The following is a 25,148-nucleotide window of genomic DNA, read 5'->3' on the forward strand; positions in this document are numbered from 1 at the left end:
CTGGTTGATTAGGTACAGAGCAAGATACTGGTTGATTAGGTACAGAGCAACAGACTGGTTGATTAGGTACAGAGCAGGATACTGGTTGATTAGGTACAGAGCAACAGACTGGTTGATTAGGTACAGAGCAAGAGACTGGTTGATTAGGTACAGAGCAAGAGACTGGTTGACTAGGTACAGAGCAAGAGACTGGTTGATTAGGTACAGAGCAAGATACTGGTTGATTAGGTACAGAGCAACAGACTGGTTGATTAGGTACAGAGCAGGATACTGGTTGATTAGGTACAGAGCAAGAGACTGGTTGATTAGGTACAGAGCAAGAGACTGGTTGATTAGGTACAGAGCAAGATACTGGTTGATTAGGTACAGAGCAAGATACTGGTTGATTAGGTACAGAGCAACAGACTGGTTGACTAGGTACAGAGCAAGATACTGGTTGATTAGGTACAGAGCAAGATACTGGTTGATTAGGTACAGAGCAAGAGACTGGTTGATTAGGTACAGAGCAAGAGACTGGTTGATTAGGTACAGAGCAAGATACCGGTTGATTAGGTACAGAGCAAGAGACTGGTTGACTAGGTACAGAGCAAGCGACTGGTTGATTAGGTACAGAGCAAGATACTGGTTGATTAGGTACAGAGCAAGAGACTGGTTGACTAGGTACAGAGCAAGAGACTGGTTGATTAGGTACAGAGCAAGAGACTGGTTGACTAGGTAAAGAGCAAGATACTGGTTGATTAGGTACAGAGCAAGAGACTGGTTGACTAGGTACAGAGCAAGAGACTGGTTGATTAGGTACAGAGCAAGAGACTGGTTGACTAGGTACAGAGCAAGATACTGGTTGATTAGGTACAGAGCAAGAGACTGGTTGGTTAGGTAAAGAGCAAGATACTGGTTGATTAGGTAAAGAGCAAGATACTGGTTGATTAGGTACAGAGCAAGAGACTGGTTGATTAGGTACAGAGCAAGATACTGGTTGATTAGGTACAGAGCAAGATACTGGTTGATTAGGTAAAGAGCAAGATACTGGTTGATTAGGTACAGAGCAAGATACTGGTTGATTAGGTAAAGAGCAAGATACTGGTTGATTAGGTACAGAGCAAGAGACTGGTTGATTAGGTACAGAGCAAGATACTGGTTGATTAGGTACAGAGCAAGAGACTGGTTGACTAGGTACAGAGCAAGAGACTGGTTGATTAGGTACAGAGCAAGATACTGGTTGATTAGGTAAAGAGCAAGAGACTGGTTGATTAGGTACAGAGCAAGAGACTGGTTGGTTAGGTAAAGAGCAAGATACTGGTTGATTAGGTACAGAGCAAGAGACTGGTTGACTAGGTACAGAGCAAGAGACTGGTTGACTAGGTACAGAGCAAGAGACTGGTTGATTAGGTACAGAGCAAGAGACTGGTTGATTAGGTAAAGAGCAAGATACTGGTTGATTAGGTACAGAGCAAGAGACTGGTTGACTAGGTACAGAGCAAGAGACTGGTTGATTAGGTACAGAGCAAGAGACTGGTTGATTAGGTACAGAGCAAGATACTGGTTGACTAGGTACAGAGCAAGATACTGGTTGGTTAGGTACAGAGCAAGAGACTGGTTGATTAGGTACAGAGCAAGATACTGGTTGATTAGGTACAGAGCAAGAGACTGGTTGATTAGGTACAGAGCAAGAGACTGGTTGATTAGGTACAGAGCAAGAGACTGGTTGACTAGGTACAGAGCAAGAAACTGGTTGATTAGGTACAGAGCAAGAGACTGGTTGATTAGGTACAGAGCAAGATACCGGTTGACTAGGTACAGAGCAAGAGACTGGTTGATTAGGTACAGAGCAAGATACCGGTTGATTAGGTACAGAGCAAGAGACTGGTTGACTAGGTACAGAGCAAGAGACTGGTTGATTAGGTACAGAGCAAGATACTGGTTGATTAGGTACAGAGCAAGAGACTGGTTGACTAGGTACAGAGCAAGAGACTGGTTGATTAGGTACAGAGCAAGAGACTGGTTGACTAGGTAAAGAGCAAGAGACTGGTTGATTAGGTACAGAGCAAGAGACTGGTTGATTAGGTACAGAGCAAGAGACTGGTTGATTAGGTACAGAGCAAGATACCGGTTGACTAGGTACAGAGCAAGAGACTGGTTGACTAGGTAAAGAGCAAGATACTGGTTGATTAGGTACAGAGCAAGAGACTGGTTGATTAGGTACAGAGCAAGATACTGGTTGATTAGGTACAGAGCAAGAGACTGGTTGACTAGGTACAGAGCAAGATACTGGTTGATTAGGTACAGAGCAAGATACTGGTTGATTAGGTACAGAGCAAGAGACTGGTTGGTTAGGTAAAGAGCAAGATACTGGTTGATTAGGTACAGAGCAAGAGACTGGTTGACTAGGTACAGAGCAAGAGACTGGTTGACTAGGTACAGAGCAAGAGACTGGTTGATTAGTACAGAGCAAGATACTGGTTGACTAGTACAGAGCAAGAGACTGGTTGACTAGGTACAGAGCAAGAGACTGGTTGATTAGGTACAGAGCAAGAGACTGGTTGATTAGGTACAGAGCAAGATACTGGTTGACTAGGTACAGAGCAAGATACTGGTTGGTTAGGTACAGAGCAAGAGACTGGTTGATTAGGTACAGAGCAAGATACTGGTTGATTAGGTACAGAGCAAGAGACTGGTTGATTAGGTACAGAGCAAGAGACTGGTTGATTAGGTACAGAGCAAGAGACTGGTTGACTAGGTACAGAGCAAGAAACTGGTTGATTAGGTACAGAGCAAGAGACTGGTTGATTAGGTACAGAGCAAGATACCGGTTGACTAGGTACAGAGCAAGAGACTGGTTGATTAGGTACAGAGCAAGATACCGGTTGATTAGGTACAGAGCAAGAGACTGGTTGACTAGGTACAGAGCAAGAGACTGGTTGATTAGGTACAGAGCAAGATACTGGTTGATTAGGTACAGAGCAAGAGACTGGTTGATTAGGTACAGAGCAAGATACTGGTTGATTAGGTAAAGAGCAAGAGACTGGTTGATTAGGTACAGAGCAAGAGACTGGTTGATTAGGTACAGAGCAAGATACTGGTTGATTAGGTACAGAGCAAGAGACTGGTTGATTAGGTACAGAGCAAGATACTGGTTGACTAGGTACAGAGCAAGATACTGGTTGGTTAGGTACAGAGCAAGAGACTGGTTGATTAGGTACAGAGCAAGATACTGGTTGATTAGGTACAGAGCAAGAGACTGGTTGATTAGGTACAGAGCAAGAGACTGGTTGATTAGGTACAGAGCAAGAGACTGGTTGACTAGGTACAGAGCAAGAAACTGGTTGATTAGGTACAGAGCAAGAGACTGGTTGATTAGGTACAGAGCAAGATACCGGTTGACTAGGTACAGAGCAAGAGACTGGTTGATTAGGTACAGAGCAAGATACCGGTTGATTAGGTACAGAGCAAGAGACTGGTTGACTAGGTACAGAGCAAGAGACTGGTTGATTAGGTACAGAGCAAGATACTGGTTGATTAGGTACAGAGCAAGAGACTGGTTGATTAGGTACAGAGCAAGATACTGGTTGATTAGGTAAAGAGCAAGAGACTGGTTGATTAGGTACAGAGCAAGAGACTGGTTGATTAGGTACAGAGCAAGAGACTGGTTGACTAGGTACAGAGCAAGAGACTGGTTGATTAGGTACAGAGCAAGAGACTGGTTGACTAGGTAAAGAGCAAGAGACTGGTTGATTAGGTACAGAGCAAGAGACTGGTTGATTAGGTACAGAGCAAGAGACTGGTTGATTAGGTACAGAGCAAGATACCGGTTGACTAGGTAAAGAGCAAGAGACTGGTTGATTAGGTACAGAGCAAGATACTGGTTGATTAGGTACAGAGCAAGAGACTGGTTGATTAGGTACAGAGCAAGAGACTGGTTGATTAGGTACAGAGCAAGATACTGGTTGATTAGGCACAGAGCAAGATACTGGTTGATTAGGTACAGAGCAAGAGACTGGTTGACTAGGTACAGAGCAAGACACTGGTTGACTAGGTACCGAGCAAGAGACTGGTTGATTAGGTACAGAGCAAGAGACTGCTTGATTAGGTACAGAGCAAGAGACTGGTCGATTAGGTACAGAGCAAGAGACTGGTTGATTAGGTACAGAGCAAGAGACTGGTTGATTAGGTACAGAGCAAGATACCGGTTGACTAGGTAAAGAGCAAGAGACTGGTTGATTAGGTACAGAGCAAGATACTGGTTGATTAGGTACAGAGCAAGAGACTGGTTGATTAGGTACAGAGCAAGAGACTGGTTGATTAGGTACAGAGCAAGATACTGGTTGATTAGGCACAGAGCAAGATACTGGTTGATTAGGTACAGAGCAAGAGACTGGTTGACTAGGTACAGAGCAAGACACTGGTTGACTAGGTACCGAGCAAGAGACTGGTTGATTAGGTACAGAGCAAGAGACTGCTTGATTAGGTACAGAGCAAGAGACTGGTCGATTAGGTACAGAGCAAGAGACTGGTCGATTAGGTACAGAGCAAGATACTGGTTGACTAGGTACAGAGCAAGAGACTGGTTGATTAGGTACAGAGCAAGAGACTGGTTGACTAGGTACAGAGCAAGAGACTGGTTGACTAGGTACCGAGCAAGAGACTGGTTGATTAGGTACAGAGCAAGAGACTGGTTGACTAGGTACCGAGCAAGATACTGGTTGACTAGGTACAGAGCAAGATACTGGTCGATTAGGTACAGAGCAAGATACTGGTTGATTAGGTACAGAGCAAGATACTGGTTGACTAGGTAAAGAGCAAGATACTGGTTGATTAGGTACAGAGCAAGATACTGGTTGATTAGGTACAGAGCAAGAGACTGGTTGATTAGGTACAGAGCAACAGACTGGTTGATTAGGTACAGAGCAAGAGACTGGTTGACTAGGTACAGAGCAAGAGACTGGTTGATTAGGTACAGAGCAAGATACTGGTTGACTAGGTACAGAGCAAGATACTGGTTGATTAGGTACAGAGCAACAGACTGGTTGATTAGCTACAGAGCAAGATACTGGTTGACTAGGTACAGAGCAACAGACTGGTTGATTAGGTACAGCGCAAGAGACTGGTTGATTAGGTACAGAGCAAGAGACTGGTTGATTAGGTACAGAGCAAGAGACTGGTTGATTAGGTACAGAGCAAGATACTGGTTGATTAGGTACAGAGCAGGATACTGGTTGATTAGGTACAGAGCAAGATACTGGTTGATTAGGTACAGAGCAAGAGACTGGTTGATTAGGTACAGAGCAACAGACTGGTTGACTAGGTACAGAGCAAGAGACTGGTTGACTAGGTACCGAGCAAGAGACTGGTTGATTAGGTACAGAGCAACAGACTGGTTGATTAGGTACCGAGCAAGAGACTGGTTGATTAGGTACAGAGCAAGAGACTGGTTGATTAGGTACAGAGCAAGAGACTGGTCGATTAGGTACAGAGCAAGAGACTGGTTGATTAGGTACAGAGCAAGAGACTGGTTGATTAGGTACAGAGAAACAGACTGGTTGATTAGGTACAGAGCAAGATACTGGTTGACTAGGTACAGAGCAACAGACTGGTTGATTAGGTACAGCGCAAGAGACTGGTTGATTAGGTACAGAGCAAGAGACTGGTTGATTAGGTACAGAGCAAGAGACTGGTTGATTAGGTACAGAGCAAGATACTGGTTGATTAGGTACAGAGCAGGATACTGGTTGATTAGGTACAGAGCAAGATACTGGTTGATTAGGTACAGAGCAAGAGACTGGTTGATTAGGTACAGAGCAACAGACTGGTTGACTAGGTAAAGAGCAAGATACTGGTTGATTAGGTACAGAGCAAGAGACTGGTTGACTAGGTACAGAGTAAGATACTGGTTGATTAGGTACAGAGCAAGATACTGGTTGATTTGGTACAGAGCAAGAGACTGGTTGATTAGGTACAGAGCAAGAGACTGGTTGATTAGGTACAGAGCAAGATACTGGTTGATTAGGTACAGAGCAAGAGACTGGTTGATTAGGTACAGAGCAAGATACTGGTTGATTAGGTAAAGAGCAAGAGACTGGTTGACTAGGTACAGAGCAAGAAACTGGTTGATTAGGTACAGAGCAAGAGACTGGTTGATTAGGTACAGAGCAAGAGACTGGTTGATTAGGTACAGAGCAAGATACTGGTTGATTAGGTACAGAGCAAGATACTGGTTGACTAGGTACAGAGCAAGAGACTGGTTGATTAGGTACAGAGCAAGATACTGGTTGATTAGGTACAGAGCAAGATACTGGTTGACTAGGTACAGAGCAAGAGACTGGTTGATTAGGTACAGAGCAAGAGACTGGTTGACTAGGTACAGAGCAAGATACTGGTTGATTAGGTACAGAGCAAGATACTGGTTGACTAGGTACAGAGCAAGATACTGGTTGATTAGGTACAGAGCAAGATACTGGTTGACTAGGTACAGAGCAAGATACTGGTTGATTAGGTACAGAGCAAGATACTGGTTGATTAGGTACAGAGCAACAGACTGGTTGATTAGGTACAGAGCAGGATACTGGTTGATTAGGTACAGAGCAACAGACTGGTTGATTAGGTACAGAGCAAGAGACTGGTTGATTAGGTACAGAGCAAGAGACTGGTTGACTAGGTACAGAGCAAGAGACTGGTTGATTAGGTACAGAGCAAGATACTGGTTGATTAGGTACAGAGCAACAGACTGGTTGATTAGGTACAGAGCAGGATACTGGTTGATTAGGTACAGAGCAAGAGACTGGTTGATTAGGTACAGAGCAAGAGACTGGTTGATTAGGTACAGAGCAAGATACTGGTTGATTAGGTACAGAGCAAGATACTGGTTGATTAGGTACAGAGCAACAGACTGGTTGACTAGGTACAGAGCAAGATACTGGTTGATTAGGTACAGAGCAAGATACTGGTTGATTAGGTACAGAGCAAGAGACTGGTTGATTAGGTACAGAGCAAGATACTGGTTGATTAGGTACAGAGCAAGATACTGGTTGATTAGGTACAAAGCAAGAGACTGGTTGATTAGGTAAAGAGCAAGAGACTGGTTGATTAGGTACAGAGCAAGATACTGGTTGATTAGGTACAGAGCAAGAGACTGGTTGACTAGGTAAAGAGCAAGAGACTGGTTGATTAGGTACAGAGCAAGATACTGGTTGATTAGGTACAGAGCAAGATACTGGTTGATTAGGTACAGAGCAAGATACTGGTTGATTAGGTACAGAGCAAGATACTGGTTGACTAGGTACAGAGCAAGATACTGGTTGATTAGGTACAGAGCAAGATACTGGTTGACTAGGTACAGAGCAAGATACTGGTTGATTAGGTACAGAGCAAGAGACTGGTTGACTAGGTACAGAGCAAGATACTGGTTGATTAGGTACAGAGCAAGAGACTGGTTGACTAGGTACAGAGCAAGAAACTGGTTGATTAGGTACAGAGCAAGAGACTGGTTGATTAGGTACAGAGCAAGAGACTGGTTGATTAGGTACAGAGCAAGATACTGGTTGATTAGGTACAGAGCAAGATACTGGTTGACTAGGTAAAGAGCAAGAAACTGGTTGATTAGGTACAGAGCAAGAGACTGGTTGATTAGGTACAGAGTAAGATACTGGTTGATTAGGTACAGAGCAAGAGACTGGTTGATTAGGTACAGAGCAAGAGACTGGTTGACTAGGTAAAGAGCAAGAGACTGGTTGATTAGGTACAGAGCAAGATACTGGTTGATTAGGTACAGAGCAAGATACTGGTTGATTAGGTACAGAGCAAGAGACTGGTTGATTAGGTACAGAGCAAGAGACTGGTTGACTAGGTACAGAGCAAGAGACTGGTTGACTAGGTACAGAGCAAGAGACTGGTTGATTAGGTACAGAGCAAGATACTGGTTGATTAGGTACAGAGCAAGATACTGGTTGACTAGGTACAGAGCAAGAGACTGGTTGATTAGGTACAGTGCAAGAGACTGGTTGACTAGGTACAGAGCAAGATACTGGTTGATTAGGTACAGAGCAAGATACTGGTTGATTAGGTACAGAGCAAGAGACTGGTTGACTAGGTACAGAGCAAGAGACTGGTTGATTAGGTACAGAGCAAGATACTGGTTGATTAGGTACAGAGCAAGATACTGGTTGATTAGGTACAGAGCAAGATACTGGTTGATTAGGTACAGAGCAAGAGACTGGTTGACTAGGTACAGAGCAAGATACTGGTTGACTAGGTACAGAGCAAGATACTGGTTGACTAGGTAAAGAGCAAGATACTGGTTGATTAGGTACAGAGCAAGAGACTGGTTGATTAGGTACAGAGCAAGAGACTGGTTGATTAGGTACAGAGCAACAGACTGGTTGACTAGGTACAGAGCAAGAGACTGGTTGACTAGGTTAAGAGCAAGAGACTGGTTGACTAGGTAAAGAGCAAGAGACTGGTTGACTAGGTACAGAGCAAGATACTGGTTGATTAGGTACAGAGCAAGAGACTGGTTGATTAGGTACAGAGCAAGATACTGGTTGATTAGGTACAGAGCAGGATACTGGTTGATTAGGTACAGAGCAAGAGACTGGTTGATTAGGTACAGAGCAAGATACTGGTTGATTAGGTACAGAGCAAGAGACTGGTTGATTAGGTACAGAGCAAGAGACTGGTTGATTAGGTACAGAGCAAGATACTGGTTGACTAGGTACAGAGCAAGAGACTGGTTGATTAGGTACAGAGCAAGAGACTGGTTGATTAGGTAAAGAGCAAGAGACTGGTTGATTAGGTACAGAGCAAGATACTGGTTGATTAGGTACAGAGCAAGATACTGGTTGATTAGGTACAGAGCAAGATACTGGTTGATTAGGTACAGAGCAAGATACTGGTTGATTAGGTAAAGAGCAAGATACTGGTTGATTAGGTACAGAGCAAGAGACTGGTTGATTAGGTACAGAGCAAGAGACTGGTTGATTAGGTACAGAGCAAGATACTGGTTGACTAGGTACAGAGCAAGATACTGGTTGATTAGGTACAGAGCAAGAGACTGGTTGATTAGTTACAGAGCAAGATACTGGTTGATTAGGTAAAGAGCAAGAGACTGGTTGATTAGGTAAAGAGCAAGAGACTGGTTGACTAGGTAAAGAGCAAGAGACTGGTTGATTAGGTAAAGAGCAAGAGACTGGTTGACTAGGTAAAGAGCAAGAGACTGGTTGATTAGGTAAAGAGCAAGAGACTGGTTGACTAGGTAAAGAGCAAGATACTGGTTGACTAGGTAAAGAGCAAGATACTGGTTGATTAGGTACAGAGCAAGATACTGGTTGATTAGGTACAGAGCAAGATACTGGTTGATTAGGTACAGAGCAAGATACTGGTTGACTAGGTACAGAGCAAGATACTGGTTGATTACGTACAGAGCAAGATACTGGTTGATTAGGTACAGAGCAGGATACTGGTTGATTAGGTACAGAGCAAGAGACTGATTGATTAGGTACAGAGCAAGAGACTGGTTGATTAGGTACAGAGCAAGATACTGGTTGATTAGGTACAGAGCAAGATACTGGTTGATTAGGTACAGAGCAAGATACTGGTTGATTAGGTACAGAGCAACAGACTGGTTGACTAGGTAAAGAGCAAGAGACTGGTTGATTAGGTACAGAGCAAGAGACTGGTTGACTAGGTACAGAGCAAGATACTGGTTGATTAGGTACAGAGCAAGAGACTGGTTGATTAGGTACAGAGCAAGATACTGGTTGATTAGGTACAGAGCAAGATACTGGTTGATTAGGTACAGAGCAAGATACTGGTTGATTAGGTACAGAGCAACAGACTGGTTGACTAGGTAAAGAGCAAGAGACTGGTTGATTAGGTACAGAGCAAGATACTGGTTGATTAGGTACAGAGCAAGAGACTGGTCGATTAGGTACAGAGCAAGAGACTGGTTGATTAGGTACAGAGCAAGAGACTGGTTGATTAGATACAGAGCAAGATACTGGTTGATTAGGTACAGAGCAAGATACTGGTTGATTAGGTACAGAGCAAGAGACTGGTTGATTAGGTACAGAGCAAGATACTGGTTGATTAGGTACAGAGCAAGATACTGGTTGATTAGGTACAGAGCAAGATACTGGTTGATTAGGTACAGAGCAAGATACTGGTTGACTAGGTACAGAGCAAGATACTGGTTGATTAGGTACAGAGCAAGATACTGGTTGATTAGGTACAGAGCAAGAGACTGGTTGACTAGGTACAGAGCAAGAGACTGGTTGACTAGGTACCGAGCAAGAGACTGGTTGATTAGGTACAGAGCAAGAGACTGGTTGATTAGGTACAGAGCAAGAGACTGGTTGACTAGGTACAGAGCAAGAGACTGGTTGACTAGGTACAGAGCAAGAGACTGGTTGATTAGGTACAGAGCAAGATACTGGTTGATTAGGTACAGAGCAGGATACTGGTTGATTAGGTACAGAGCAAGATACTGGTTGATTAGGTACAGAGCAAGAGACTGGTTGACTAGGTAAAGAGCAAGAGACTGGTTGATTAGGTACAGAGCAAGAGACTGGTTGATTAGGTACAGAGCAAGATACTGGTTGATTAGGTACAGAGCAAGAGACTGGTTGATTAGGTACAGAGCAAGATACTGGTTGATTAGGTACAGAGCAAGAGACTGGTTGACTAGGTACAGAGCAAGAGACTGGTTGACTAGGTAAAGAGCAAGATACTGGTTGATTAGGTACAGAGCAGGATACTGGTTGATTAGGTACAGAGCAAGATACTGGTTGATTAGGTACAGAGCAAGAGACTGGTTGATTAGGTACAGAGCAAGAGACTGGTTGATTAGGTACAGAGCAAGAGACTGGTTGACTAGGTACAGAGCAAGAAACTGGTTGATTAGGTACAGAGCAAGATACTGGTTGACTAGGTACAGAGCAAGATACTGGTTGATTAGGTACAGAGCAAGATACTGGTTGATTAGGTACAGAGCAAAAGACTGGTTGACTAGGTAAAGAGCAAGAGACTGGTTGATTAGGTACAGAGCAGGATACTGGTTGATTAGGTACAGAGCAAGATACTGGTTGATTAGGTACAGTGCAAGAGACTGGTTGATTAGGTACAGAGCAAGAAACTGGTTGATTAGGTACAGAGCAAGATACTGGTTGACTAGGTACAGAGCAAGATACTGGTTGATTAGGTACAGAGCAAGAGACTGGTTGATTAGGTACAGAGCAAGAGACTGGTTGATTAGGTACAGAGCAAGATACTGGTTGACTAGGTACAGAGCAAGATACTGGTTGATTTGGTACAGAGCAAGAGACTGGTTGACTAGGTAAAGAGCAAGAGACTGGTTGATTAGGTACAGAGCAGGATACTGGTTGATTAGGTACAGAGCAAGATACTGGTTGATTAGGTACAGTGCAAGAGACTGGTTGATTAGGTACAGAGCAAGAAACTGGTTGATTAGGTACAGAGCAAGATACTGGTTGACTAGGTACAGAGCAAGATACTGGTTGATTAGGTACAGAGCAAGATACTGGTTGATTAGGTACAGAGCAAGAGACTGGTTGATTAGGTACAGAGCAAGATACTGGTTGACTAGGTACAGAGCAAGATACTGGTTGATTAGGTACAGAGCAAGAGACTGGTTGATTAGGTACAGAGCAAGATACTGGTTGATTAGGTACAGAGCAAGATACTGGTTGATTACGTACAGAGCAAGATACTGGTTGATTAGGTACAGAGCAAGAGACTGGTTGACTAGGTACAGAGCAAGAGACTGGTTGACTAGGTAAAGAGCAAGAGACTGGTTGATTAGGTACAGAGCAGGATACTGGTTGATTAGGTACAGAGCAAGATACTGGTTGATTAGGTACAGAGCAAGAGACTGGTTGATTAGGTACAGAGCAAGAGACTGGTTGATTAGGTACAGAGCAGGATACTGGTTGATTAGGTACAGAGCAAGATACTGGTTGATTAGGTACAGAGCAAGAGACTGGTTGATTAGGTACAGAGCAAGAGACTGGTTGATTAGGTACAGAGCAAGAGACTGGTTGACTAGGTACAGAGCAAGATACTGGTTGATTAGGTACAGAGCAAGAGACTGGTTGATTAGGTACAGAGCAAGATACTGGTTGATTAGGTACAGAACAGGATACTGGTTGATTAGGTACAGAGCAAGATACTGGTTGACTAGGTACAGAGCAAGATACTGGTTGATTACGTACAGAGCAAGATACTGGTTGATTAGGTACAGAGCAGGATACTGGTTGATTAGGTACAGAGCAAGATACTGGTTGATTAGGTACAGAGCAAGATACTGGTTGACTAGGTACAGAGCAAGATACTGGTTGATTACGTACAGAGCAAGATACTGGTTGACTAGGTACAGAGCAAGATACTGGTTGATTAGGTACAGAGCAAGAGACTGGTTGATTAGGTACAGAGCAAGAGACTGGTTGATTAGGTACAGAGCAAGATACTGGTTGATTAGGTACAGAGCAAGAGACTGGTTGACTAGGGACAGAGCAAGAGACTGGTTGATTAGGTACAGAGCAAGATACTGGTTGATTAGGTACAGAGCAAGAGACTGGTTGATTAGGTACAGAGCAACAGACTGGTTGACTAGGTACAGAGCAAGATACTGGTTGATTAGGTACAGAGCAACAGACTGGTTGATTAGGTACAGAGCAAGATACTGGTTGATTAGGTACAGAGCAAGAGACTGGTTGATTAGGTACAGAGCAAGATACTGGTTGATTAGGTACAGAGCAAGAGACTGGTTGACTAGGTACAGAGCAAGAGACTGGTTGATTAGGTACAGAGCAAGATACTGGTTGATTAGGTACAGAGCAAGAGACTGGTTGATTAGGTACAGAGCAAGATACTGGTTGATTAGGTACAGAGCAACAGACTGGTTGACTAGGTACAGAGCAAGATACTGGTTGATTAGGTACAGAGCAACAGACTGGTTGATTAGGTACAGAGCAAGAGACTGGTTGATTAGGTACAGAGCAAGAGACTGGTTGATTAGGTACAGAGCAAGATACTGGTTGATTAGGTACAGAGCAAGATACTGGTTGATTAGGTACAGAGCAAGAGACTGGTTGATTAGGTACAGAGCAAGATACTGGTTGATTAGGTACAGAGCAACAGACTGGTTGACTAGGTACAGAGCAAGATACTGGTTGATTAGGTACAGAGCAACAGACTGGTTGATTAGGTACAGAGCAAGATACTGGTTGATTAGGTACAGAGCAAGAGACTGGTTGATTAGGTACAGAGCAAGATACTGGTTGATTAGGTACAGAGCAAGATACTGGTTGATTAGGTACAGAGCATGAGACTGGTTGATTAGGTACAGAGCAAGATACTGGTTGATTAGGTACAGAGCAAGATACTGGTTGACTAGGTACAGAGCAAGATACTGGTTGATTAGGTACAGAGCAAGATACTGGTTGACTAGGTACAGAGCAAGATACTGGTTGATTAGGTACAGAGCAAGAGACTGGTTGATTAGGTACAGAGCAAGATACTGGTTGATTAGGTACAGAGCAAGAGACTGGTTGACTAGGTACAGAGCAAGATACTGGTTGATTAGGTACAGAGCAAGATACTGGTTGACTAGGTACAGTGCAAGATACTGGTTGACTAGGTACAGAGCAAGATACTGGTTGATTAGGTACAGAGCAACAGACTGGTTGACTAGGTAAAGAGCAAGAGACTGGTTGATTAGGTACAGAGCAAGAGACTGGTTGACTAGGTACAGAGCAAGATACTGGTTGATTAGGTACAGAGCAAGAGACTGGTTGATTAGGTACAGAGCAACAGACTGGTTGATTAGGTACAGAGCAAGATACTGGTTGATTAGGTACAGAGCAAGAGACTGGTTGATTAGGTACAGAGCAAGAGACTGGTTGATTAGGTACAGAGCAAGATACTGGTTGATTAGGTAAAGAGCAAGAGACTGGTTGATTAGGTAAAGAGCAAGAGACTGGTTGATTAGGTACAGAGCAAGAGACTGGTTGACTAGGTACAGAGCAAGAGACTGGTTGATTAGGTACAGAGCAACAGACTGGTTGATTAGGTACAGAGCAAGATACTGGTTGATTAGGTACAGAGCAAGAGACTGGTTGATTAGGTACAGAGCAAGAGACTGGTTGATTAGGTACAGAGCAAGATACTGGTTGATTAGGTAAAGAGCAAGAGACTGGTTGATTAGGTACAGAGCAAGAGAATGGTCGATTAGGTACAGAGCAAGATACTGGTTGATTAGGTACAGAGCAAGAGACTGGTTGATTAGGTACAGAGCAAGAGACTGGTTGATTAGGTACAGAGCAAGATACTGGTTGATTAGGTAAAGAGCAAGAGACTGGTTGATTAGGTACAGAGCAAGAGACTGGTCGATTAGGTACAGAGCAAGAGACTGGTTGACTAGGTACAGTGCAAGAAACTGGTTGATTAGGTACAGAGCAAGAGACTGGTTGATTAGGTACAGAGCAACAGACTGGTTGATTAGGTACAGAGCAAGAGACTGGTTGATTAGGTACAGAGCAAGAGACTGGTTGATTAGGTACAGAGCAACAGACTGGTTGATTAGGTACAGAGCAAGATACTGGTTGATTAGGTACAGAGCAAGAGACTGGTTGATTAGGTACAGAGCAAGAGACTGGTTGATTAGGTACAGAGCAAGATACTGGTTGATTAGGTAAAGAGCAAGAGACTGGTTGATTAGGTACAGAGCAAGATACTGGTTGATTAGGTACAGAGCAAGATACTGGTTGATTAGGTACAGAGCAAGAGACTGGTTGATTAGGTACAGAGCAAGATACTGGTTGATTAGGTACAGAGCAAGATACTGGTTGATTAGGTACAGAGCAACAGACTGGTTGATTAGGTACAGAGCAAGATACTGGTTGATTAGGTACAGAGCAAGAGACTGGTTGATTAGGTACAGAGCAAGATACTGGTTGATTAGGTACAGAGCAAGATACTGGTTGATTAGGTAAAGAGCAAGAGACTGGTTGATTAGGTACAGAGCAAGATACTGGTTGATTAGGTACAGAGCAAGATACTGGTTGATTAGGTACAGAGCAAGAGACTGGTTGATTAGGTACAGAGCAAGATACTGGTTGATTAGGTACAGAGCAAGATACTGGTTGACTAGGTACAGAGCAAGATACTGGTTGATTAGGTACAGAGCAAGATACTGGTTGACTAGGTACAGAGCAAGATACTGGTTGATTAGGTACAGAGCAAGATACTGGTTGATTAGGTACAGAGCAAGATACTGGTTGACTAGGTACAGAGCAAGAGACTGGTTGATTAGGTACAGAGCAAGATACTGGTTGATTAGGTACAGAGCAAGATACTGGTTGACTAGGTACAGAGCAAGAGACTGGTTGATTAGGTAAAGAGCAAGAGACTGGTTGATTAGGTACAGAGCAGGATACTGGTTGATTAGGTACAGAGTAAGATACTGGTTGATTAGGTACAGAGCAAGATACTGGTTGATTAGGTACAGAGCAACAGACTGGTTGACTAGGTACAGAGCAAGAGACTGGTTGATTAGGTACAGAGCAAGAGACTGGTTGATTAGGTACAGAGCAAGATACTGGTTGACTAGGTACAGAGCAAGATACTGGTTGATTAGGTACAGAGCAAGATACTGGTTGATTAGGTACAGATCAAGAGACTGGTTGACTAGGTACAGAGCAAGAGACTGGTTGATTAGGTACAGAGCAAGAGACTGGTTGATTAGGTACAGAGCAAGAGACTGGTTGATTAGGTACAGAGCAAGATACTGGTTGATTAGGTACAGAGCAAGATACTGGTTGATTAGGTACCGAGCAAGAGACTGGTTGATTAGGTACAGAGCAAGAGACTGGTTGATTAGGTACAGAGCAAGAGACTGGTCGATTAGGTACAGAGCAAGAGACTGGTCGATTAGGTACAGAGCAAGATTTTGGTTGACTAGGTACAGAGCAAGAGACTGGTTGATTAGGTACAGAGCAAGAGACTGGTTGACTAGGTACAGAATAAGAGACTGGTTGACTAGGTACCGAGCAAGAGACTGGTTGATTAGGTACAGAGCAAGAGACTGGTTGACTACCACGCTACATCATGCTTCGGCGTGTGCGTTTTTCATCTTTAGCTAGTAAAGCGCAAAAGGCGGTTTAGGATAGCCAAACACTACTAGTAAACGTTTTTAATGACGCCTGATCTGCACAAAGAAAGACTTGTATAGCTCAACATTACAACTGTAAATTCCTTTGATATTATACATTAAAGACTCCATAAGTCATTCCGAACCAAGCCGCAATTATTGAAAGCAGAAGCAAAGATCCCAAAGCATAATGATAGTAACAGTAGTGCTATCTGGTAGTGCATGACCTCATCAGCAAAGAATAACATTAATATTCCCAAATCATCTGTACGGCTGAGTTGCAGTTTTTAGCTATAGTTGACCCTCGTTAAAATGAAGCCAGTTTGTTTAAATATTGAATAAGACGAACAATTTTGTGCATAGCGGCTACAATCAATTCAAATACAAATCAATACAATTCAAACTCTAATGCGTGCACGAACATGTGGATTACCCTCTCTTAATGTTTTATGATTATTACTGCTTGAATAAATGGATCAAAGGTTTCTGAGTATGGCGTTTTAATTGGCACATAAAACAAGAGACTACGATGCTTCCTTTTTCGTGCATTACCACTTTAGCACTCGGAACTACGCGTTTGTGGTACCGTCCCTGTGGCACCCCTCTTGTGGTACCCCTCCTGTGGCACCCCTCTTGTGGCACCCATCTTGTGGTACCCCTCCTGTGGCACCTTTCTTGTAGGCTCCCTCATGTGGCACCCTTCTTGTAGGACCCCTCTTGTGGCACCCTTCTTGTAGGACCCTTCTTGTAGGACCCCTCTTGTGGCACTCCTCTTGTGGCGCCCTTCTTGCAGGAAGTCGAAAGTAGACCTATCCTTCAAGAATTTCTACCAATATTTATGTAAGCTTGGATAGACATTGCGTAGAAACCGTAACCATTGCAACTACGTTGAATGGCTGCAGTTGCAACACCTTAGATTAACTGGCTTTGACATTTGTTAACCGATGTTAACTGTTTTATTTTACAAATTGTTCGATCATATGTAGAGTCGGTTTTTGTTCACAAGACTTCATATCGGGAAACACGATTCTGCAACCTTCGGTGTTATAGATATTTAACTGTTTTAAGCAGGGTTGGTTTGATATATATCTATCGGCGATATATATCATCGATATATATCGCCGATAGATATATTTTTTGGTCAAAAAAATCGATATTTTTGAAAATATTCATTCTATCATTCCGTTTTCACCTCACAACTATTGCTAACAGTCTCAAAATGCTAAATAACACCTAAAATCATCAAATACTTGCATAGGGCCTATTAGGCTTACCCACCACAGAAAAAAAAGACAGCCAGACCAAGTAAGTAACAGTGGCTAGACCAAGTAAGTAACAGTGGCTAGACCAAGTAAGTAACAGTGGCTAGACCAAGTAAGTAACAGTGGCTAGATCAAGTAAGTAACAGTGGCTAGACCAATCAATTAGTCTTTTAGTTGAGAACAGTTTTTCAGATCTAAATTGTATTCCTTCATCCCTGTACTATCTCGCTAATCTGATTATCTCATCTCATGTTAAATTGTTATATTTTATTGCCTTATTGGAAGACCAGCCTGCTGAAAACCCTTTGAACTTCATAATCAATGATTTTGAATTGAACAATCTGACACCCAGAGACAGAATTGTAAGCACATTACACTGACTCAACTGAGATGACAGAGTAACTCATCTCATCCTTTCCTTTAAAAATCTTTCAATGATTAGCTTCGAAGAATTCTGGCTCAGTATAAAATCTACAAATAGGATTATATAACTCTGACTGCTAGTGTTAAGTGTGTGTTTTCGTCATGTGGACTGGTTCACAGCAAGTTGAGAAATTGTCTCGGTGTGGTCAAGGCTGACAAGTTGGTGTTTGTTTACGAATACCTAAACTAGACAAGAGTAGGACATTATAACATGCTTGGACTATCATATTGTGTATTTACTATTTGCACTGTTTCTTTTGCACATTGCATTCTTGTCAAGATTTCCAATCCAATGTTTTACAAATATATTTATATTTACAAATATTATTATTATACTAGGCCTACAATAAATCAAGTATTTGGTATTAAACATTGCTGACAATACAGCTTAATTGAACCTATAAAATACATCAATCACAATGTAAACACCATACAAGTTCAACCTAGCTTCAAATTTTTTTCCAAATATTCATTTGTTTAGAAAATATCGTAAAAATCAAAAAATTTCATATTCATATATTGTCATCAATATTTTTGCCTACCCTAGTTTTAGGCAAGCGTTTGTTGAGCAGGGTAAGTAATTCTGTAAATGCTCGCCTTTCAGAAGCAAGCGAAAGGATATTACTCTGAGTATCGCACACCAGGTAACCCAGACCAGCATCCCCCCGAAGGAAGTTGTCTCTTATGATAAGGAGACCCAGACTGCTACAGAACTTGCAGACAAGGAAGGTAAGGAGTTAATAAAATGTAGTGGCATTGCTCAACCCTCAGCTTTGTCTGACATTGCTCATATGTCGGCTTTATGACATACCAGATGACATACTAGCTGTACCACCCGGCGTTGCCCGGGTAATAAAAAAGTCTTTGGACAGAAAATTGATTTGTATTTAACATATAACAACATTTCCCATTCTTACTTTCAAACTGCATATCATGAGGGAAGTGTTTTGTGTAGTTGAAATAAATTAAGAGAAAAATAAAAACATACTGCCAATGGAAAATTCCACTAAGCTAGTTAATAAGGCTAGGCCTCTAATGACGGTACTCCATGACGTTACGTCAGCATTGTCCAGCTCCACTGTTCTAATATTTGCTATAGCTGGAATGACAGACAGATGGACTCTGAAAAAAAAAATATATATATAGATATATATATATATATAGATATATATATATATAACTAAAAGCAAGTGCAAAAGCATATAAAAAGTGAACTCTACACTGAAAACCTAAAAGGTAATTAGTGGAGTATGAAAAATTATTGCGAAAAAAGTAACTTTTAGTATTTGCTATATATATATATAGACTAGATGACGTACTGAATTACATACTAGATGACATACTAGGTGAATGCCCTAGATACTAGGTAAAACAGCGCAAATAACTCATTTTTATTTAACATATACAACATTTACCAACTTTTAAACTTTATATCATAAGAAAAGTGTTTTTGCGCAGTTCAAATAAAAATGTAAACAATGAGTTCATGCAATTTGGTGTCTAAAAAATATTACTGTTGCAGCAGAAGTTCGTTGTATTCAAAGTTTTGATAGACGATACTGATACCCCTCGATACTGATACAAACCAGAAAATGAGATAACAGACCTTCTTTGTCTGATACTTTGTCTGACTGAACAGAGAAAGATTGTAGAGGCTATTCCTACTCCTTATAATACAATTGTCAGAGTGAAAAGCATTTAGCTTTACAGATTTACCGAAACCGGAAATATGAGCGTAATGGCACGTTTGAGATTGATATGGCATATTTGAAAATTACAAATTATAAAAATAGAATATAATGAATGGTAAAAAAGTTAGCTTTAAAAAAAATGCAAAAGGTAATATTAATTAATAACACGTGTGAACCCTAGCCATACGATTTTAATTCGTTCCAGTATTGGCATCGTAAGATGAAAATGCTGTATAGAGGGATATAAAAACCCTTAGTAATTATCTAATGTAAACACCCCTTGGTAAAAATCATTTTAATTTTATATATGTATTTTACATTTATTTAACAAAATAATCCGTTAGCCTTAAATCTGTGGCCTACGTACCATGGGGAGGTCTTACTCTCGAGACAGACATGTAACAAACATTCAATTTATCTTAAATAAATTTAGCCTACTAAACACATACATAGAGCTAAGTTTTAGTATGTATTTAGTTTGTAAACATAAACTTTGTCATTGGCTAAAATTTTATCACCTCTCTTTTTCCAGTTGTCGTATGGCGAGGGCGAAAAAAATGTTTTTTACTTCGCAAAGTGAAAATATCATGTAACAGGGTCATCGTAACCCGATGGCACACCGTGTAATAAAAAGTGCTCATTAAACGTTTGCATTCCGGAAAAAATATACAGTATTTATGGTAAAAGCGATGGGAACTATAGGAACGGCTTACCCTTGTGGTTATGCGCTTGTTGGTAGACTTGCTCTTTTAATGCCACGAGTTGGAAACCAGTACGAAGGGGATTTTTTATTGCTAAAACTTTTTTTGCTATAACAGACACACAGACAGACACTAGACAAACACTAAGTTTTATATATATAGATCGAGTATTCGCTACTTTTCTAGCAATCGACTAAAGCACGTAAAGGTTTGCTTGCAACAAAAATTGCATTACAGCTATTTGCTATCAAGAGGTTCACCATGTCTTCATCTGCTGTGTTGTAGGTGCAAAGTATGTGGAAATGTGATTACAAGCTCTTAAAAGCTCAAAAACGAACAGTTAATCACAGCCATCACGAAACTGCCGTAGATCGGAATCAGTTTATTTTTCTGACGTAGTCATTATATTTGGTTATTGTTTTGACACGTGATGTTCTCATGTAAATTGAAAGGCTAATAAATGGCTCAATATAACGCTTCTCGTAGCACTAGTTTTATGACAAACACTCGGGTTCTACCGAAAAACCCTTATCAAATATGTATGCTCGCTACTTTACAGCTTTGTTTCGGCTTGGTCTAAACATCTAGTCGTAATCTGATCATGTGACCCATACTTCCCGCCAAACAGCGCGAACAATTTCTGCAGCATTTTTCTACTATCACAGGTGACCAACAGGCTCGTCATTTTTAACAGATAATGATATGCACTCCTTCGAGCTAAGGTTAAAAAATTAAACAAATTTTTACGGTAGGTTTTGAGATATCAGTGCTCAAAGTGACAGCATTACAATGATGATGAAATAGATGCGTAAGGACAATAGACATGGTTTTATTGAATGTGTGAAGTATATTTGTGAAAATATTTCAACAAATGAGGTTGCATGAAAGTGTAAACAGAAGCCGTTCTGTTCAACTACGTCACATTTGAGCCGTTTGGGAAAGAGATTCCAAACTATGGCGTTTTCGTGATGGCTGCGATTAACTGTTCGTTTTTTAGCTTTTAAGAGATTGTAATCACATTTCACATATTTTTTACCTACAACACAGCAGAGTAAGACATGGTGAATCTTTTGATACCAAATAACTGTAATGTGAATTTTGTTGCGAATCAACCTTTAAGGAAGTCTCACACTGGTAATTTTGAAATAAAGAATTTCTTTTAATATTTATTATACAATTTAAAGTCGGAGACAACATTTGATTAGACGAAACAGTCTAGCGACCAAGATAGCCCGCAAATGCATCTGTTACAGAGTTCAACTTGTTTACTTTCACGCCTTTTTTGAGATTTTCTAACTTTACTAAGTTTGTTTGATTCTATTTAGGCTTTCCAGCAGCTAAAACTACTCTCTCAGCTGACTTTTCCTCCTTAAATTGTCAACAGATTTTTTAGTATACTTTCTTCCAATTGCTTATTGAGCTATTATTTCTTTTGTATCAATGTTTTATAGCACTTTGGGAATCCTACTATGGTAAGTCTCACTATTGCATTACTGTATATCACACTCTCTCATCTCCTCGTGCAGCTCCAAAAAACCTTGGACCCACATTACGCAATTTTGTTGTTGGCATCGGCAAGAATGTTATTGAGAAACCAATTACTAGGAGAGGTTAGAGTGAAGTTTTCAACATTAGTGAGAGGACAGAATCGCTTGACATGGTACACGCTGGATAGAACTAGCTTCATTTGCTCATTTGTAGTTTTGCCCTTTGTCTGAAAACACACAACACACACACAACACACACACAACACACACACACAACACACACAACAAACACACACAACAAACACACACAACAAACACACAACACACACACAACAAACACACACAACACACACACAACAAACACACACAACACACACACACAACAAACGCACACAACACAAACACACACAACACAAACACACACAACAAACACACACAACACACACACACAACACACACAACAAACACACACAACAAACACACACAACACACACACAACAAACACACACATCAAACACACACAACACACACACAACAAACACACACAACACACACACACAACAACACACACACAACAACACACACACACAACAACACACACACACAACAACACACACACACAACAACACACACAACACAAACAAAGCAGACACACTGTTACATCTACATGTATTACAACAACCTTGGCAAACACCAAAAAATGTTAATGTAGAATTTTACTTTCCATTTGTAATTAAAAAAATCTAGGATAATGGTTAATACGTTATAGTGTTGATTCTAGGGATTATGCATGTATTTTTCCTGTTTATGTAACTTTATATATCTACTAGGAATTGCTGGATATCTGTCCAATGTGCACGCATATCGACAGCAAATTTCTGTGACAGACCACATAAGTAACTATGGCGGATCGCATAGAGATTTTGACTCGTCTCGAGGGGGTTCCCCGGCATTTTCTTTTGGTTCTCCTCGTCTCTTCTCCCACCTTGAGTGGGATGATGAGTTTCGTGCAGGTACAGTTTGTATGCATAGTCGCTTGCTGCCTCACTACCTCAGTTCTTTTCTTCCTATGTTCTAGATATCATCTGCTGATGCTTTGGTGATCACCAGCGGTTCTTTATTGCATGTTCTTGTATGCGGTCAACAGGAACTTTCTCTTAGATCTTAGCGCAGTTGCTCAGTGCAGCTGCTCAGTGCAGTTACTCAGTGCAGTTGCTCAGTGCAGTTACTCAGTGCAGTTGCTCAGTACAGTTACTCAGTGCAGTTACTCAGCGCAGTTGCTCAGTACAGGTACTCAGTGCAGTTACTCAGTGCAGTTACTCAGTGCAGTTACTCAGTGCAGTTACTCAGTGCAGTTACTCAGTGCAGTTACTCAGTGCAGTTGCTCAGTGCAGTTGCTCAGTGCAGTTGCGCAGTACAGTTGCTCAGTGCAGTTGCTCAGTGCAGGTACTCAGTGCAGGTACTCAGTGCAGGTACTCAGTGCAGTTGTTCAGTGCAGTTGTTCAGTGCAGTTCCTCAGTGCAGGTACTCAGTGCAGTTGCTCAGTGCAGGTACGCAGTGCAGGTACTCAGTGCAGTTGCTCAGTGCAGGTACTCAGTGCAGGTACTCAGGCTATTCTTACTTGCAATCATTGACAAATCCAATATGCATCAGTGTATAGAAAGAGAGCTCCACTATATGCAGTTGCGGTAACTATTACTAGCAGTAACTGGTGATGCCTGTTTTTTTTTTCATTTTCAATTAGACAGCTCTCAGGTGGGTGTTTAACCCTTAGACCAGGTATAAGCCCCCCAAAAACAACCGAAACTCGTGTAATTTATTTTCGAAAATTCAATAAAATCGATATTTTATGAACATGCATAGCTCAAATCTTAAATTTATTTCTATGAACAAAGATTTTTGTACATAAACATTCATTCACATATCTACTACTAAAAAAAATACAACCATGTGCAATTGTCCCTGTATGAATTGCTTGGAAGCATTTTTTTTCGGTAGAGTCAAACACTATAACGTAGCTGTGCGAGCCACCATAACGATCGTTTTCTCTGTATATTCCAAGTATATTAAAAGTCCAATAAGTTTACATCACTTCTATCATTTGAATTATTTTTATTCTGATTGGATAAAAAATCACTAACGATCGCAGGATCAAATAATCTTTTATTTTACCGTTTTAAAAGTCGAGCCGATGTTGACTGGTTTTTCCAACTTTTATTGTTTTCCAAGGAAGCGCGATTTGTTTAGCTTTTAGCAAAAAGCAAGCCTCTCAGATAATCGTTTCATATTGTAAATCATCAACCGATATCTTTTTAATGATATTTAAAACTTGCTAGTGTTCATATCCTTGGTTTAACATTACTAGGCGACAGCTTTATAAACGTCTACCGAAATCGACATGAATGTCGTTTCCCCACGCAACCGGTAAACGACATTTTGGTCGTTTCCCCTGCCAAAGGTTAAGACGCTGGTTCTCAGAAACCAAACAGAGTTCTTGAGAACGAAAAAACCAAATCTTTTTGGCGACTTGGCAGAAGGGACGGAGCATATGCATGTGAAGTTTTGATGAAATCGGCCAAAACAGACGTCCATGACTAAGTGGGATTTATTAATAAAGATTTTGATCACTATACAGCAATTACTTCTACGTTATCAGAGGGATGTTATAAACCCACCCGCAAAATGGGAATTTCTGCAAAATAGCAACTATATTGGTTAAAAATATCAGCCATATTTTTAATACTCACACACTGAAGGTGTTTGCTAAAAAAACTTCACTTACAAGTAAATGTCCTTGTACAGGCAGCATAGTTGTGTAGCACTTTATATATATTGTATATACAGTTTATATATATATAAGTATTTCTCAAAGTATGTCTGCATCCTGGCTATAGCTATTAAAATCTTAGGATAAAGAATCCATACCAAAGAAGATGGGATCTCAGACCCTCCCGTTCTCAAGTCCAACACCCTACCCATTTGGTCACAAAGATTTAGTTGTTCACTTGCCAATATAAGTGGCTATATCAGAGCAAATACCCTATGGCTTTGCATACCACGCAGTGTGATTGCGTAAGTGAATGCCATTAGTTAGCTTAATAAAAAATTTCCATTGGCATTGTGCCAGGCTAATAGCAAGTGGCAGGCAACTCTCATTACTTCTCATTGTTTATAAGCTGATTTTTAGTATGCGGGCAAAGCCGGGAAGCAGAACTAGTATACAAATATATACTAGAAATTCCACTGTCATACAGCCCACGACCAAAGAGGTGGCCAGAGATATTGGCAAAAAAATAAAGGGTACTGATGGTTGAGAAATGCAATATTAGCAATCAAATGGCTCTGCAGTGCAATAGGATAACTGCAATGGTAGCTGTAATGTACTGGGTGCGGGTGTTATTATATGCAACAATAAGCAATAATGAATG

At 41.2% G+C, this 25,148-nt stretch overlaps 1 protein-coding gene across 5 annotated transcripts in view; it reads left to right on the forward strand.

The window, feature by feature from the left end:
• Positions 1–25,148, forward strand: part of LOC137385590 (cytoplasmic dynein 1 intermediate chain 2-like) — an 86,037-nt gene that overhangs the window by 31,436 nt on the left and 29,453 nt on the right. For 2 of the 5 annotated variants that reach the window (XM_068072083.1, XM_068072084.1), the window contains exon 4: positions 18,446–18,570. In XM_068072083.1, coding sequence (XP_067928184.1) covers positions 18,446–18,570 — 125 coding nt within the window. Of the gene's footprint in view, positions 1–18,445; positions 18,571–21,684; positions 21,706–22,550; positions 22,734–25,148 lie in introns of all 5 variants that reach the window. The other 3 variants (XM_068072080.1, XM_068072081.1, XM_068072082.1) reach the window with 3 other exon arrangements.

The sequence above is a fragment of the Watersipora subatra genome, chromosome 1 (genome assembly GCF_963576615.1).
Source record: "Watersipora subatra chromosome 1, tzWatSuba1.1, whole genome shotgun sequence".
Lineage (NCBI taxonomy): Eukaryota > Metazoa > Bryozoa > Gymnolaemata > Cheilostomatida > Watersiporidae > Watersipora > Watersipora subatra.